Source organism: Bos indicus, chromosome 9 (assembly GCF_029378745.1).
Source record: "Bos indicus isolate NIAB-ARS_2022 breed Sahiwal x Tharparkar chromosome 9, NIAB-ARS_B.indTharparkar_mat_pri_1.0, whole genome shotgun sequence".
In the NCBI taxonomy this organism is placed as follows: domain Eukaryota; kingdom Metazoa; phylum Chordata; class Mammalia; order Artiodactyla; family Bovidae; genus Bos; species Bos indicus.
In genome coordinates, this window is record NC_091768.1 from 79,835,076 (window position 1) to 79,851,503 (window position 16,428).

The 16,428-nt window shown below is 36.4% G+C and overlaps 1 protein-coding gene across 2 annotated transcripts in view; it reads left to right on the forward strand.

Annotated features, from left to right (window-relative positions):
- Positions 1 to 15,093, forward strand: part of VTA1 (vesicle trafficking 1) — a 70,498-nt gene extending 55,405 nt beyond the window's left edge. For both annotated transcript variants that reach the window (XM_019967513.2, XM_019967511.2), the window contains exons 7-8: positions 7,281 to 7,361; positions 13,776 to 15,093. In XM_019967513.2, coding sequence (XP_019823072.2) covers positions 7,281 to 7,361; positions 13,776 to 13,921 — 227 coding nt within the window. In that variant the 3' untranslated portion in view covers positions 13,922 to 15,093. The remainder of the gene's footprint in view (positions 1 to 7,280; positions 7,362 to 13,775) is intronic.
- Positions 15,094 to 16,428: the final 1,335 nt, after the last annotated feature.

The following is a 16,428-nucleotide window of genomic DNA, read 5'->3' on the forward strand; positions in this document are numbered from 1 at the left end:
CCACTCCAGTATAGGAAATCCCATGGACAGAGGAGCCTGGTGAGCTAAGTCCATGGGGTTGCAAAAGAGTCAGATACAACTTGTACCACCACCACCGGGCCTCATAGTGTCTGTACTTTTCGTGTGTGTTTCCCTTTTCTTTTTCTTCCCCTCCCTTTCTTTCCTTTTCACTGCTGTTCAAGAATAGCACTGAAGTGAGTGGGTCTTATTTATAGGAGTGTCAGTCAGACTCCTACTATGATCACAAGATCCATTTTTCTCTTGACTCATTTCCCTAAGACCCTGCCTCTACCCTCAATATGGGTATTATTGGTGAAGGAGCCGGCTTTGAGGCACAGAATCTCAGTAGCACAGACAAGTGAAAGGAGGGGTTTCAGGTTTGTTTGTTTAATATTACAAACATGTCTAAAAATAAACCACCAAAGTGATATCTACTCTTTGGATAAATTAGTACTGCTGCTGCTAAGTCGCTTCAGTCGTGTCCGACTCTGTGCGACCCCATAGACGGCGGCCCACCAGACTCCCCCGTCCCTGGGATTCTCCAGGCAAGAACACTGGAGTGGGTTGCCATTTCCTTCTCCAATGCATGAAAGGGAAAAGTGAAAGTGAAGTCACTCAGTCGTGTGCAACTCTTCGCGACCCCATGGTCTGAAGCCTACCAGGCTCCTCCATCCATGGGATTTTCCAGGCAAGAGTACTGGAGTGGGGTGCCATTGCCTTCTCCAAAATTAGTACTATATACCTTGTTTTCATAGAAAAAAATAATCTGACAAAACTAGTTTCCAAGAATAAGTCAGTGTCAGTAGATAAATTGTTTAAAGTTGCAGACAGCTACTCCTTTGTTTTCTTGTATTGTTGACAGAGAATCACCTGTACTTCCAAATAGAAGGGCGTTTAAAACCGTAATTTAAATAAAGCTTAACTTTAATAAAATTTTTTTCCAAAAATTGTTTTTAAACTTTTACTTTTATCTCAGTCTATGAGTAATCTATGGTAGTAAAATATATATTTCAAAATGTTTAATAGAATAAAAGTTGCCTTTGAGCCTTGCTTTCTACTATTTCTGTTATTCACCGTTACTTCATTGACTTCCAGATTTTCAGCTTCTGTTTACCCAAACCGTTTAGGTTATTTTGCATGAGTTGAACAACATTTAAGTTTTCTATTTTGACCACTGTAGGTGTGTGATTAGTCTCTTCCCTCCTATTTTTCTCTTCCCTTCTATTTTAAAACTTTCAACTTCATATCATCTATAAATACCACAAACATTTTTGTCTTAAGCATATTGATGAACATGGTTGTTTTAATGCTGATCTCTTTTGTATCATCATTCTCTAAATTTTACCCTGCCTGACTTTTCATTGCGTTATGGTCTATGTAATGGCATTAATAGACCAATTTGCATTAGTTTTGTAAGTAAAATTTCATGGAACATTGTTTTAAATATTTTATTATCTCTCAGGAATGTTCAGTATTTCCGTTGTAGAATGAACTAAGCAAAACCAGCTACATACTTAGATGTATTTGCCTTCGATAAATACTGCTCGAATATACTAGTAAGTTTAAACACTGACCTAGAGCCTCCAACAGTCATCCTCACAGAAGGACAAAGTGAAAATAAAATGCACTTGGGAATCACATAGTATTTGTTACTAGTTTCTACTCCTTGTTAGACCACAAACTCTGCTGTTACCATCTTTTCTCTCTCTAGGTTTTTCCTCTTTCAAAATGAAATTAATCATACTTCTTATAGTTGTTTCAATTATTAAAGAGGAAAAAGTAACATAAAATCAGTGTTCAGCAAATTAGCTTCCTTTTTTTATAACCTTCCTTCCTATTTGTGTGCCAAAGAAAGGATATTTAATAGCAAGTTAATGAACACTTAAAATTATTTTGTGAATCAGGACAAGTGTCAGAGTTGTGGATAAGGCATTGACCTTACAAAAAGATTGACTAAGGGTATTGTTGCTCAGTGTGTCTTAGGGCAGAGTTATGGTAGAGGCATATATGCATATATTTACATTGTGTGCTCCGCTGCTAAGTCTTGTCCGACTCTTTGCGACCCCATGGACTGTCACCCACCAGGCTCAGACTTTGTCCATGGGGTTTCCTAGGCAAGAATACTGGAGTGGGTTGCCATTTTTACATATTTACAGGATGTCTATAATCAAACATATGAGATGGAAAGTATACTTCTAGTAGGAGGGTTGTAACAGGTTGAACCATATGACAATGGTTCATAGGACAGAACAGACACAAACTTTGTGTCTGTTTTTGTACAACGGAGGTGATAGAACATGAATTTCATATATTCAAACTAACAGACTCCTGCTTAGAATATCCAGACATAAAGATAGATATCAAGAAGTAGTCTTCTATTTATTTTAGGAAGTTTTCTGGCATAAATAGTTCATTTCGATCCATTTAAATGTGGCATTAGCCTTATTTTTTTTTCCCCACTTATGTTCTTTAGCATGAGGCATAAAATTGAAAATCTTAGAATTGCTTTAAGGCATCAGGTATATGTTCTTACAGACTTAAATAGTTATTGTGGCTATTTCATAAACTTACGCTAACAGAACTATAACAGAACTATATTAGATAGTGGTATCCCTAATTTTCAAACTAAAGAAAAGCCATTATCCTGAAAAAATATACATACTAGCATAGCTAATAAGTGACAGTCCTAGAATTGGAACCCAAGTCTTTCGGATTTCATGTTTTTGTCACCTCCCTTCTATTTCCCTTCCTCTGAAAAACTAAAGTTCTATCAGATTAAAACCTACATTTCTCATAATATTTTTCTCCTTAAGATTGGCTTAGATATGGAAATAACCTGTTTGCTGGCAAATTTTTCTATTACATTTAAAACAGTTTTAAAAAATTAGTTCATGGTTACCCAATAGAAAATGAAATAACATTGTCAGTTTATAAATATAGCAGATGTTTCCCTTCTTACTCACTTCAAGAATGATTTACTTTCTCTCATATAAAGGTCCAGGATGTACTTTTATCAAAGGGAAATCCTTAAGATAGCTGCAAAGAATAGTATGTACTAATATACAGTGTTTAGTTCTTCCACAGAAAAGCAAAGAGGGTGCAAGGAGGGCGGGTTTAGTGATTAAACAGCCAAGTGTTTGGCTCTTTGTGCTTTTACCGCTGTGTTCTATCAGATAGAGGTCATACAGCCTACCGTTTTTTCCTTCTCTTGAAATACGCTTTCTACAGTCTGTAAATATCGAGGAAGAACATCTCAGTAGTAAGTCTAAATAGATGAAAAATTAATTTAGAATTAATGCAAACCTTATAATTATAAAGGCAGCTCACCTCATATCTAGATCAAAAACCTAGCTCTTTTATTGTTGTTCTTTTAAGTGACAGAAGGACTGCATTTGAGCTCTGCTGTCCAGCCTTCACAGTGTTTTGTATTCTGGCCTGACTGTTTCTGTCAGCACTATTTTCCATGATTATTCTGAAGTTTACTCAACCCACTGTTCCTACATTTGCTTACAGTGTTCCTCGTAGTTACCATGTCTTTCTCTTTCACTGCCTCTTCAAATGTTAATGCCATTCAGAGTTTTGTTTAATTATACTTCTTGCATCATCTTCTCGAGTTTTCTTACCAACACTCATTTCTCTTTTTCTAGAATTCCTACACCATGCAGTCAGGAGAACAATTTAGTACTTAATTAGAAGTCATAAAGTATTTAATTTTTAAGTGTATATAAACTCATCAAATAGGCTGTGTAAAAACCATCTGCTAAAAAAAATTAGCCAGAAGTTACTTGTTAACATTTCCTTTTTGTCAGTGATAGAAATTTCCAACACACTTCTGCCTTCCCTAGGATTGTTTTTATGGTGACATCACTCCAACATATTGTAGTATAACAGGCTACAACCAGTTTGCAAAATAACAAGTGAAACCTTTACAAATTGAGGTAAGAAGGAAAAATAAGTAGCTTAGGGCATTAAAAAAAAATAAATTAACATAAACTAAAAACCATTCTTACTAATTTAACTGGTGTTTATACACTTAGTTGAGCCTCTGCTAGGCCCCCACAGGAACATGTCATGGTAACTGCCAAGAACATAGGCCTTGGTCCCTATACATGGAGACAGATGAGAAGCTGTGTTTTCTCACTGCTGCGTAAGACTTGTTGAGCAGCCTATACTGTCAGTTCAAGCTTTGGTTGAATGACTCTGATCAGAGTTCTTAATAAATGCAGACTATTTGTGGGGTTTTCTTTTTTTCGTATCACTCAAATAAAATTTTATTATAATACATAATGGTCTTCCCAGGTGACGCTAGTGGTATAAAACCCACATGCCAATGCAGGAGACATAAGAGACGCAGGTTCGATCCCAGCGTCCAGAAGATCCCCTGGAGGAGGAAATGGCAACCAACTCCAGTGTTCTTATCTGGAGAATCCCACGGACAGACAAGCCTGGCAGTCTACAGTCCATGGAGTCACAAAGAGTCGGATATGACTGAAGCAGCTTAACACACACACACACATAATACATAATAGATTATCTCTGTAAATTCTCTTTTGTTCTTGTTAAGTAATATTGCCTACTTAATAATCTGGAGATGTGCAAGGAAGCATTTAAAAATTAATGCAGGATGCTGACCAAGGAAACTTTGCCTTCTCCATAGAGAAAGAGGTTTGTTAGGAGGATTAATATGCTCAGAAACACAAATTACTTAGTAAGAAGTGACATTGATATCCAGATTATATGTGAAGAGTTGTCAACTTACTCTTTTTTTCTTAAAATCTGTGTGAAAAATATATGTAGTCACCTACCTTTGTTTTTATGCTCAGCTGCTTCAACTGCCTGGACTTCACTAGGTAGTTTCTAAAGAGCCCTGTCGAATCTTGCATTCTAAGTTTAAAAAAAAAATTATTTTGTGTAATTATTTGCCTTCGAAAGTTCAAGTCTAATGGGAGAATTATGTCATAAGTTTATAACTTAATAAATTTTGTTAGGCCTTCCCAGGTGGCACAGTGGTAAGAATCACCCTGTCAGTGCAGGAGACCCAGGAGACATGGGTTTGATCCCTGGGTCAGGAAGATCCCATGGAGGAGGAAGTGGCAACCCACTCCAGTATTCTTGCCTGGAAAATTCCATGGACAGAGGAGCCTGGTGGGCTAGAGTCCCTGGGGCTGAAAAGAGTTGGACAGGACTGAGCTACTATGCACACACACATATACATATTTTGTTAGCATTTTTTAAATCAAGCAAAACATAGTTGTTGAATTGGTCAATTTAAATTTGTATGTCTCTTGACTTTGCAGTTATATAATTTTTCCTATAAATAAATTCATACATATATATGTATACACTGTATAAGATTATTTGCTGGTATTAGCTATAGCAGAAGATTGGAAACAACCTAAATGTCCTCAGTGATGGATAGCATTATAAAATGTGTGTTCATGTATGTAATAGAACACCATTATATATACCCATTAAAAAGAACAAGGCAGATTTATATATTTTAATCTGGAATTATTGCTAAGGCATATTACGTGAAAAATGCACAGAACAGTACAGTATGCAGACATATTACCATTAGCAAAATCTTAATATATTAACAACACATATGCTGAAGTATGCCTTCTCCACAGAGTGAGGAGTTTGACCAGAGATTTTGATTTAGGCAAGAACACAGATTTCTTAGCAAAGTACATTTCTTTATTATTACATACATACACTGATCTGAAAACATGCATATTTTTGTGTGACTAGAAGGGTGCCCTAGAAACTAGTGATAGCCCTCAAGTGGACTAGAATGAGAGGTAAGCGTTTCACTTTTTTCCACCCTTTTTTCGGGGTTTATTTGTTTGTTTTTTGGCTACTTAAAATTTGTACTTTTCATCCATACCCCTTTGGAAATTTTTGTTCCGTTTTTAATTTAAAAGCAGGATTGGTATGACTTAATAAAAATAGCACCAAGGCTGTGAAAGTGAAACTAGTTTGCCAAAACAAAATTGAATGATATAAAATAGTATATATTTAAACTGTTTTTCCTTTGGGTGGGAAATAATCAGATCAGATCAGTCGCTCAGTCGTGTTTGCGTGGGAAATAATAAGGTCCTTCAAAGTCAAGAAGTCCTTCAAGTAAAATTCGTACCTGCAGAATATATTTGAGAACTTAAGTCAAACCATAGCTCTAGACTCTCATTGCCCCTAAAAACTCCCCAGTTGGTTTTCGCTCTCTCTCCCGCTCTTTCTTGTTGTCCTCGTGTCTTACCTACTTCATGCTACTGCTGTTTAGTCACTAAGTTACAGTCTGACTGTTTGCAACCCCGTGGATTATAGCAAGCCAGGCTCCTCCGTCCATGGAATTTCCCAGGCAAGAATACTGGAGTGGGTTGTCATTTCCTTCTCCCGGGGATCTTCCCAACCCAGGGATCGAACTCTCATCTGCTGCTTGGCAGTCAGAGTCTTTACTACTGAGCCACCTGGGAAGCCCCTACTACACATTGCCTATTCAGATTGAACCTCTTGGCCTGGGGCAGAAGAGTCCTGCTTTTCCTTTGAGTCTGTTGATTGAGAGTAATCAGCTTTTCTTCTTCATTTGCTTTCTTGTTGATTGAATCATCTTGTTAATTGAAACTCCGGAAGTTTCAACAGTTTATGTTAATTTTTTAGATGATTAATAGTCTTTAGTATATTACTTAGCATTAATCAAGAATGCTAGTTATCCACTGAATATGATAGTCATGACAAGTTCTAATAGGAAGTCATAACTAATTGCTTCTTCGGTGTGTAAAATACTGTCTTAAAAACATATAAACTGGAAAATTGGAATATATAATTTTTAAATTTCATTGACAGAGATGAAATGGGACTCATTCCATAAGTTAAACTAAATCATAATTATATCCTATCTTGTCCTCAAAATTATTCAACTATTTAAGAAATTAAAAGGTAGGAATAGAATCTGTTACTTCTACAGATATATGGTAAGCTTTATTGAGAAGCACCTTTAAGAAGTAGATGTGATAGAAAATGCAAAATATATAATAAGAATATATATTGCCTCATAACACATCTATGTAAATGCTCAAAATATATTTTTCTGCATATTTCCTATACCAGCCTCCAACATCAAATAAGATGTATATCAAATTACAGTTCATTGAGATTTCAGGAAAGTAATTAAGTGAAGTAATGAGATTCTTCCATGATCCTCTGAGTGCTTTCCTAGTATATAATTAAGAGGATTGAGGGTGTAACACTTCTGTACTCATTTGTGGTTTTCTGATTTGCAGGTGTAACAAGTAACACTATCCAGCCTACTCCACAGACTATTCCGGCCATTGATCCTGCACTCTTCAGTACAGTTTCCCAGGGTAAGTCAGCTATTTTATGAGGTATAGTGTATCTCCTATTTCCGGTCATTGTTTTGTGCTTTTATCTTGGGATGACTATATTTGAATGTCTGGGTAATTTGAAATACACTTCTTTAAATGTCTTTATTCACCAAATTCTCCAATAAACCAAGATTATTTCTTAGATCAAAAATATTTAAATCCAGAGGCATTCCCCACCGCCTTTTTTTTTTTAAACAATTCCTTTTTTTATGTACTGCTGGATATAGTGGTATAAACATGTAACCAAAGCTATCGTGGAAGCTTCTGTTAGTTTAGTTCAAGATTACCTCGTGATTTGATTATAATCTTCTTTACCTGCACTGAGTTAGTAGATTATCTAAGAAGAGAGAAACTAACTATAGTTGAAGATAGAAGTCTCTGAGGATTGTTATTTTGACTGATTGGTTCATAGGCTAAGTGATGAGTTTATTAATTCCAATCTTTCTAGCTTTTCTGGAAAGAAACAAAACAACTCGGGTGTTCTCTTTGTTTAATTTAGTCTTTTTCAGAATTTTCTTCATATGTCTGATGAGATTAGTCCTTTTATATGTAAGATGAAGACCTTGATTGGTTACTTTCAGTAGCTGTCATTGAATTTCCCCTGATGTTATGTCTGCAGGTCTGTTTTCCCACTTGATTTTTCTGTTCTCGCTTGTGAAAACAGGCTATTCAGCTTCCTCCTGCATCTCAGCCATGGATGAAAAGATTTTTTTCTTGGAGGGGAATGGCAAGGGGTGTACCGCACATACCTGGTCAGTCCTCGCTCCATCTAGGAGGTCAATTCCATGATTTTAGAGAGACATTCTCTATGTTTTTAACCTAGAGTGTCATGTGAGAGATGGGAATGCAGTAGGGCTAAGGATGCGCACGTATGCAGAGGCTGATAGAGTGAGGAAGGTGAGACTGATGGAGTAAAGACCCCTAACCCCACTCCTCATATAGCTAGACCATCTCTGAAGTTTCTCTGGGTAAGCTCCACATAAAGGCCTCCTATAAACATATTTTGAGTTGGAATGTTTTTCCACTCTTATTTAACAGCATGTGTGTTAGCCACTCAGTTGTGTGTGACTGTTTGCAACTCCATGGACTGTAGCCCACCAGTCCCCTCTGTCCATGGAATTCTCCAGGCGAGGGTACTGAAATGGGTTGTCATTCCCTTCTCCAGGACATCTTCCTGACGTAAGGATCAAACCCAAGTCTTCTGCATTACAGGCAGATTCTTTACTGTCTGAACCATCAGGGAAGGCCATCTAACGGCATACCTCCTTTAATTTCTAGTTTTCTAGAAATTTCTTTAAATCTCGTCAGTTACCTGTTCCAGTTTTTACACTCTTTGACTTCACTGCTTTTCCTTCCATTTTAGGATTTATTTCCTTTTGTTTTACCTTATCATTTTAATATGGTTTCAGAAGAAAAAATTACATATGCTAAGTCTGCCATCTTACCCAACCAAACTGTCAGGTATGAATGCAGAATAAATATTGTTAAATATGTAAGGATTCTGAAGTTTCACCTACCACATACCATTTCTAAAGAAGTTACCAGAGGACATACTCCATCAAGAGAAGAGTGATAACCAAGAAAAGAAATATGAGATAGAAGAAATGGTGGAATTAATCTTACGTCACCTAACAGGAAAAATTCCATTCACAGCTTTTCCATAGGCTTGAAAAGCAGTTGCTCTAAAATTAGAAAACCAAATCCCCCCCTCTTTTAAGAAAACTGAAGTGGATTCCATGCAACATATACAATAAAAAGCTATAGAATGTGAAAGAAATGGATAAGAAGCCATAGAATTTGTCTGCCAAGAAGAACGAAAATATCCAAGAAAACATTTTAAATTGTACAAGAAATTTCAAGTAAGAAGCAAACTGAAATATGCCATGATTTTGAACAATAATAGAATTATGAAATATAAGAAAAGGGATTTTGTTTGACTTGGACACAAAGAACATTCTCCTTGAAATGGCATAGGCTTATCACAAACAGTATTTTATTCAAGACAGAATATGAATCAACACTGACAAGTTGAAGGTAAAGAGAGGTATTTCAAGAGGTTGAAAGGTGGAATAAAAGAAGGCTCTGTTTAGGGGGAGTGTCCAAAAGTAAAATGTTGAAATTTTTTCTAGAGTTGATGAAATGAGAAGACAGAAGTAAGCAACTAAGCAATTTGAAAAAAAAATAATAAATTTAGGAGGAGACAGGGTAAGAAAGAAGGAAAGAGTGTAAGTGGCTAAATCCTTTACCTTTTATAGCAGAGAGGAGGCCTTACAAATAGCTGAGAAAAGAAGAGAGGCAAAAGGCAAAGGAGAAAAGGAAAGATACACATCTGAATCCAGAGTTCCAAAGAATAACAAGGAGAGATAAGAAAACCTTCCTAAGTGATCAATGAAAAGAAAACAAAAGAATGGGAAAGACTAGAGATCTCTTCAAGAAAAAGTAAAGATACCAGGGGAACATTTCATGCAAAGATGGGCACAATAAAGGACAGAAACGATGTGGCCCTAACAGAAGCAGAAGATAGTAAGACGTGGCAAGAATACATGAAAGAACTACGCAAAAAAAGATCTTCATGACCAAGATAACCACAGTGGTATCATCACTCACTAGAACTAGACATCCTGGAATGTGAAGTCAAGTGGGCCTGAGCAAGCATCACTATGAACAAAGCTAGTGGAGATGATGGAATTCCAGCTGAGCTATTTCAAATCCTAAAGGATGATGCTGTGAAAGTGCTGCACTCAATATGCCAGCAAATTTGGAAAATTCAGCAGTGGCCACAGGACTGGAAAAGGTCAGTTTTCATTCCAATCCCAAAGAAAGGCAATGCCAAAGAATGCTCAAACTGCCACACAGTTGCACTCATGTCACACGCTAGCAAGGTAATGCTCTAAATTCTCCAAGCTAGGTTTCAACAGTTCATGAACCAAGAACTTCCAGATGTTCAAGCTGGATTTAGAAAAGGCAGAGGAACCAGAAATCAAATTGCCAACATCCACTAGATCATAGAAGAAGCAAGAGAATTCCAGAAAAACATCTACTTCTGCTTCATTGACTACCAAAGCCTTTGACTGTTTGGATCACAACAAACTGGAAAATTCTTTAAGAGATGGGAATAGCAGACCACCTTTCCTGCCTCCTGAGAAGTCTGTATGCAGATCAAGAAGCAATAGGAAAAACTGGACACAGAACAACAAACTGGTTCCAAATTGGGAAAGGAATACATCAAGGCTGTATGTTGTCACTCTGTTTATATAACTTATATGCAGAGTATATCATAGGATGTGCCAGGGTGGATGAAGCTCAGGCTGGAATCAAGATTGCCTACAGAAATATCAATAACCTCAGATATGCAGATGACCTCAACCTTATGGCAGAATGCAAAGAGGAACTAAAGAGCCTCTTGATGAAAGTGAAAGAGGAGAGTGAAAAAACTGGCTCAGTACTCAACATTCAAAAAACTAAGATCATGACATCTGGTCCCATCACTTCATTGCAATAGATAGGGAAACAATGGAAGCAGTGAGAGACTTTATTTTCTTAGGCTCCAAAAAATCACTGCAGATGGTGACTGCAGCCATGAAATTAAAAGACACTTGCCCCTTGGAAGAAAAGCTGTGACCAACCTAGACAGCTTATTAAAAAGTAGAGACATTACTTTGCCAACAAAGGTCCAAAGAATTGGTGCTTTTGAACTATGGTTTTGGAGAAGACTTGAGAGTCCCTTGGACTGCAAGGAGATCAAACCAGTCAATCCTAAAGGAAGTCAGTCCTGAATATTCATTGGAAGGACTGATGCTGAAGTTCCAATACTTTGGCCACCTAATGCAAAGAACTGACTCATTGGAAAAGACCCTGATGCTGGGCAAGATAGAAGGCTGGAGGAGAAAGGAAGGACAGAGGATGAGATGGTTGGATGGCATCACCGACTCAGTGGACATGAGTTTGAGTCAACTCCAGGAGTTGGTGATGTACAAGGAAGCCTGGTGTGCTGCAGTCCATGTGCTTACAAAGAGTCAAACACGACTGAGTGACTGAACTGAAGTGAAAAACTTATAAATCAAGAAACAATGGTATAAGATTATCATTTGGAGTTAGGGAAATAACCTAGAGAAAACAAAATCATTATTTGGTTTAAAGAGAAATCCCTGTATCCCCAATTGATAAAACTATGCCTTTCCAAGGTTGACTTATCTGATCTTGACAGAGGACTGTTGTTCACTCATTAAGTCATGTTTGACTGTTTTCAGCCCCGTGGACTGCAGCACGCCAGGTTTCCCGGTCCTTCACTGTCTCCCAGCGTTTGCTCAAAATCATGTCTATTCATCAGTGATGATATCTAACCATCTCTTCCTCTGCCAACCCCTTCTCCTTTGCCTTCAATCTTTCCCAGCATCAAGGTCCTTTCCAGTGAGTCAGCTCTTCTCATCCAGTGGCCAAAGGATTGGAGCATCACCTATAGCGTCAGTCCTTCCAGTGAATATTCAGAGTTGATTTCCTTTAGAATTGATTGGTTTGATCTCCTTGCAGTCCAAGGGACACTCAAGAGTCTTCTCCAGCACCACAGTTTGAAAGCATCAATTCTTCAGCACTCAACCTTTATGGACCAACTCTCACATCCATACATAACTACTGGAAAAACCATAGTTTTGACTATATGGACCTTTGTTCACAAACTGATGGCTCTGCTTTTTTTTTTTGGTCTGCTTTTTTAATACACTGTCTAGGTTGATCATAGCTTTCCTTCCAAGGAGCAAGCATTTTTTAGTTTTATGGCTGCAGTCCCTATCCACAGTGATTTTGAGGTACAGATGCAAGAGTTAGATTATAAAAGAGGCTAATCTCCAAAGAATTAACACTTTCCAATTGTTGTGCTGGAGAAGACTCCTGAGAGTCCACTGGACTGCAAGGAGATCTAACCAGTCAGTCCTAAAGGAAATCAATCCTGAATATTCATTGGAAGGACTGAAGCTGAAGCTCCAGTATTTTGGTCACCTGATGCGAAGAGCTGACTCATTGAAAAAGACCCTAATGCTGGGAAAGATTGAGGGCAGGAAGAGAAGCAGGTGACAGAGATGAGATGGACGGCATCATTGACTCAATGGACATGAGTTTGAGCAAACTCCCGAAGGTATTGAAGGACAGGAAGCCTGGCATGTTGCAGTTCATGGAGTTGCAAAGAGTCAGACACGACTTAGCGACTGAGCAACAACAACAATCTGTGATTCACAACAGTGAGGATCAACTATGATTGTAATCTTTAATACTCAACAAGTATTTGGAGGCTTTGTATATGTAGCACACTGGTCTAATTACTGTATGTAGATATATAAGTACATTATTTTAAAATCTTAAATTTAATGTTTAATTCTATGTGAACTTAATATTTTTTTAAGTGGGAAATAAAGTAAATATGGCTTTTTTATAGTCATTCATTGAAGTTATTCAACACTTACAAGTGCCTGAAAACTGGGTTAGAAACTTTAGGATACATTACTTTAGCATTCTTTTTTGAAAATTTTAGAAAATATTAATTTGGATAAGAATTTAGTATCAGAGTACCTAGAATTGCTACATACTTTGAAGTAGGACTTCAAATGCCAAAGTTTTCATTTTATGCTTTATTTTCTGGCAAAATTAAAAGCAACTAAAAGAAAAGCAATTATATTTATATATGTTCATTTAGAAAGGGAATCAAAATATATTATCTTTTCTTTATTCTGTACCCCCAACCTTCTGATCAGTTCTTAAGAGTCCTCATAAAAATTTCTAAATAGAATGCTATTTATTTCCAAAGATAAGACACAAAGTCAGTTTTTAATTTCACTTTTAGAAATATATATTCAAATCTAAATCTTAGATTAAATATTTTCAGTATGATTTTTTTTTCACCCAAATTGTTTGGCTGGGTCTATCCATGTTAAACATATGTGTAGATAGAAAGCCTGATGAGAATCAGTTTTAAACAAAGAACTAATAAGGATTGTTGAAGTTTGATTGTGTAGTTTAATGGTATGTTTTAGTTAATCCTTAACCCTTTACATGCTTTAAAAAATTTAGATAATGTATGTAATATTTGCATAAAGTTTGTTGCTTAATTTTTTATTCATATGTATATTCTAGTTCAAATGAGGTTTGAATGTCTTAGACTGTGTGTATTGTTCCAGAAAAAGAGAGTCTCAGCAATTCTGACGTAAATACCAAAGCTGCTTTCCTTGTTTTTAAAAGCATAAAGAAAATTTATTCAGATACAACTAAGGGTTGGGGAAAGACCTTCATATTTTTATATAAACTTAAACATTTTCTGTAATCTTGAGTATAAGCATTTACCTAACCTAAATAACACTTTTTATATTCTTTACAAATATTTTCATTACTCTGTTTTTCTCTTAGGAGATATCCGACTAACACCAGAGGACTTTGCTAGGGCTCAGAAATACTGCAAGTATGCTGGCAGTGCTTTGCAGTATGAAGATGTCAGCACTGCAGTGCAGAATCTGCAGAAGGCCCTCAAGTTACTGACTACAGGCAGAGAATGAAGCCTTTGTACAACATCCATGCATTTTTGGCTTAAAGAACTAACAGTCCACTACTCTATCTTCAGCCTATCAGGAGCACAGTTTTAAGGAAGACTTCAGTTCCATTGACTTTAACAATGAAATCTGTGTCTGTGTATCAGATTCCTATTGAAGTATTCATCAGCAGCCTCAACCAGTTTTCATTGTCCATTTAGTGGATCCAATAGTCTCTGAGTGTATAGCTCTCTAATGTGAGCAAGGTCCTATAAATGCCCACTGAACCCTGCTTGTTCAAAACATGAAAACACTTCTATAAAATGTATTGGGAATTAGCTTTGTATCTTAATCTAAATAAATGAAGGAATCTTATAATCTATAATTTGAACAAACCGACCATAATCACTTTGCTATAAAATTCTGAACTTAACTTTTAATAAAGACTGCCAGAATATTCTAGATTAGAGATCATGTTTCTGTTTTCCTCAGGATTAATTAAACATATGGATGTTCTAAACTGTTAGATGAATCTGAAAGAGATTATATTCAAATTTCAATTTATACTCAAATGGAGCTATGCTAAAAAGTAAAATGTTCATGAAAGGAAAAAATAATGAAGTAAAGAGGTAGCATCAGTTCTAGATGTAAGAATAATGTTGGTTGCTTAACTGTTTTCCCTTACCCATTGACATTTAAGGTGAATTGGTATTTGCTTCCTAGGCAGTTTGACTGCATGTATTAGAGAATGAAAACAAGATGTTTGTAGTAATGCCTGGAAACTTGGTGCTTTTGAGTTAAGGTTCTCTGCTGCTATGGAATGGATTCCATAGAGTGTATAGCTATAAATGATGCAGGTTATAAGAACATGATTCTCAATTGTTGAGTTTATAAGTTTTTTGTGGGGAATTATGAACTTACTGTGTCACCTACATTTGTGCTGTGTAAAAAATAAATACAAGGTTTCTTTTAACTAGTTTGGCTTATTGCAGAGCCAGGTATCATTTTTGCATGCTGAAATTGTCACTTTTTTAAAGTCAGACCATTTTTAAAATGAGAGAAATTTGGCAGATTTACCTGAAATTTATCTGATATATTTCATTCATTACACTAATATTTGGAATCTTTTAACATAGGGGTCAGCAAACTGTGGTCTGTGGGCTGGCCACTTGTATAAATAAAGTTTTATTGAAACTGAATTATATCTATTTATGTTTTGTGCTTGGTTTCTTTCCATGACTGCAGAATTATACGTCCTGCCAGTCTAAAATACATACTACTTGCTCCTTTATGGAAACGTTTGCTGACCCCTGTTCTAACAGTCTATTTGGAAGAAAATGAATCATTAACTCATAATGTCTTTCTGTTTTTCTTTGCATAAGTATAGTGCTATTGTATAGAGTTTGATAGAATGAATATGCTGAATATACAGTTTTAAATTATTATAAAAGCAACAAGCCCCCAAAAACAAGCCTCCTGAAAACTATTTTCATATCTTTCACAGCTAAATTCTTATAACATTTGTAGAGTTCAACATTTGCATCTGCAATTCCAGGGTTCTGATATAGATCTTTGGAACTTTATTGAAATAGAAAAATAACTTGGATGATCTTTTATGTTGTAAAAGGTAAATGTAAAATATGGCTCAGCAAATTTTAGTTCCGATCCTAACATGTCTGGCCACTGGGAAGAAAACTGTCACCTCCCATTTCACACACTCCCTGTTGCTCCCAGTTGGGAGAGCACATGGAGAGGAGAAGATGTATGAAAACCACAGAGAAGTGGGCTTTGTCATAGCAACTCCTGTCTGTAAAATGGAGGTGATACCACTAGCCACCTTAGAGTTCAATATGAAAAGTGAAATACTACACATGAAATACTCAGCAAATAGTAGCATTCCATAAATGTTTATTGTTACTAACATTAATGTTGCAATGATAATGTAAATTAATCATTAATTTCCTGAATATCAGGAAATTCCAGTTGTCTCTGCAGCCCATTACTTTAAAATCCTTTCTTGCAGGAAGAGATTGATCTATAAAGGTTTTTTAACTTTGTGATTCTGCATATAAAACCTGACAGGAGAAAGAAATTTTCTGACTTATCACTAGGGTTAAGTAGTTTTCATTTGGTCAATCAGCATGTATTTATTGAGCAGCTACTATGTGCCTGGTATTCTTTGCGTGAGGAAACAGCAGAAAACAAGAAAAAAAAAAAAAATCCCTGCCTCAAAGTTGTATTCTAATAGGGAAGAAATAGATACACTTAATAAAAAAAAAATACCATATATTCTATTCAACCAGTCGCATTTGAAAGAAGCACTTTAGGTAATCTGGTGGCTCCTCAAGTTTGAGTAGTCTACCCCTACTCCCATCAGAAAGATTGAGTCTAGGAGGAAGATTCCCCTAAAGTGTGGTCACTGGGCCCCATCAGCATCACAATAGGAATTTGAAAGTGGTAGAATCACATTTTAGGAACTTCCATATTAGTCAGTGATAAACCCTCTAGAGAACACCAGAGTATGGAATGGGAAA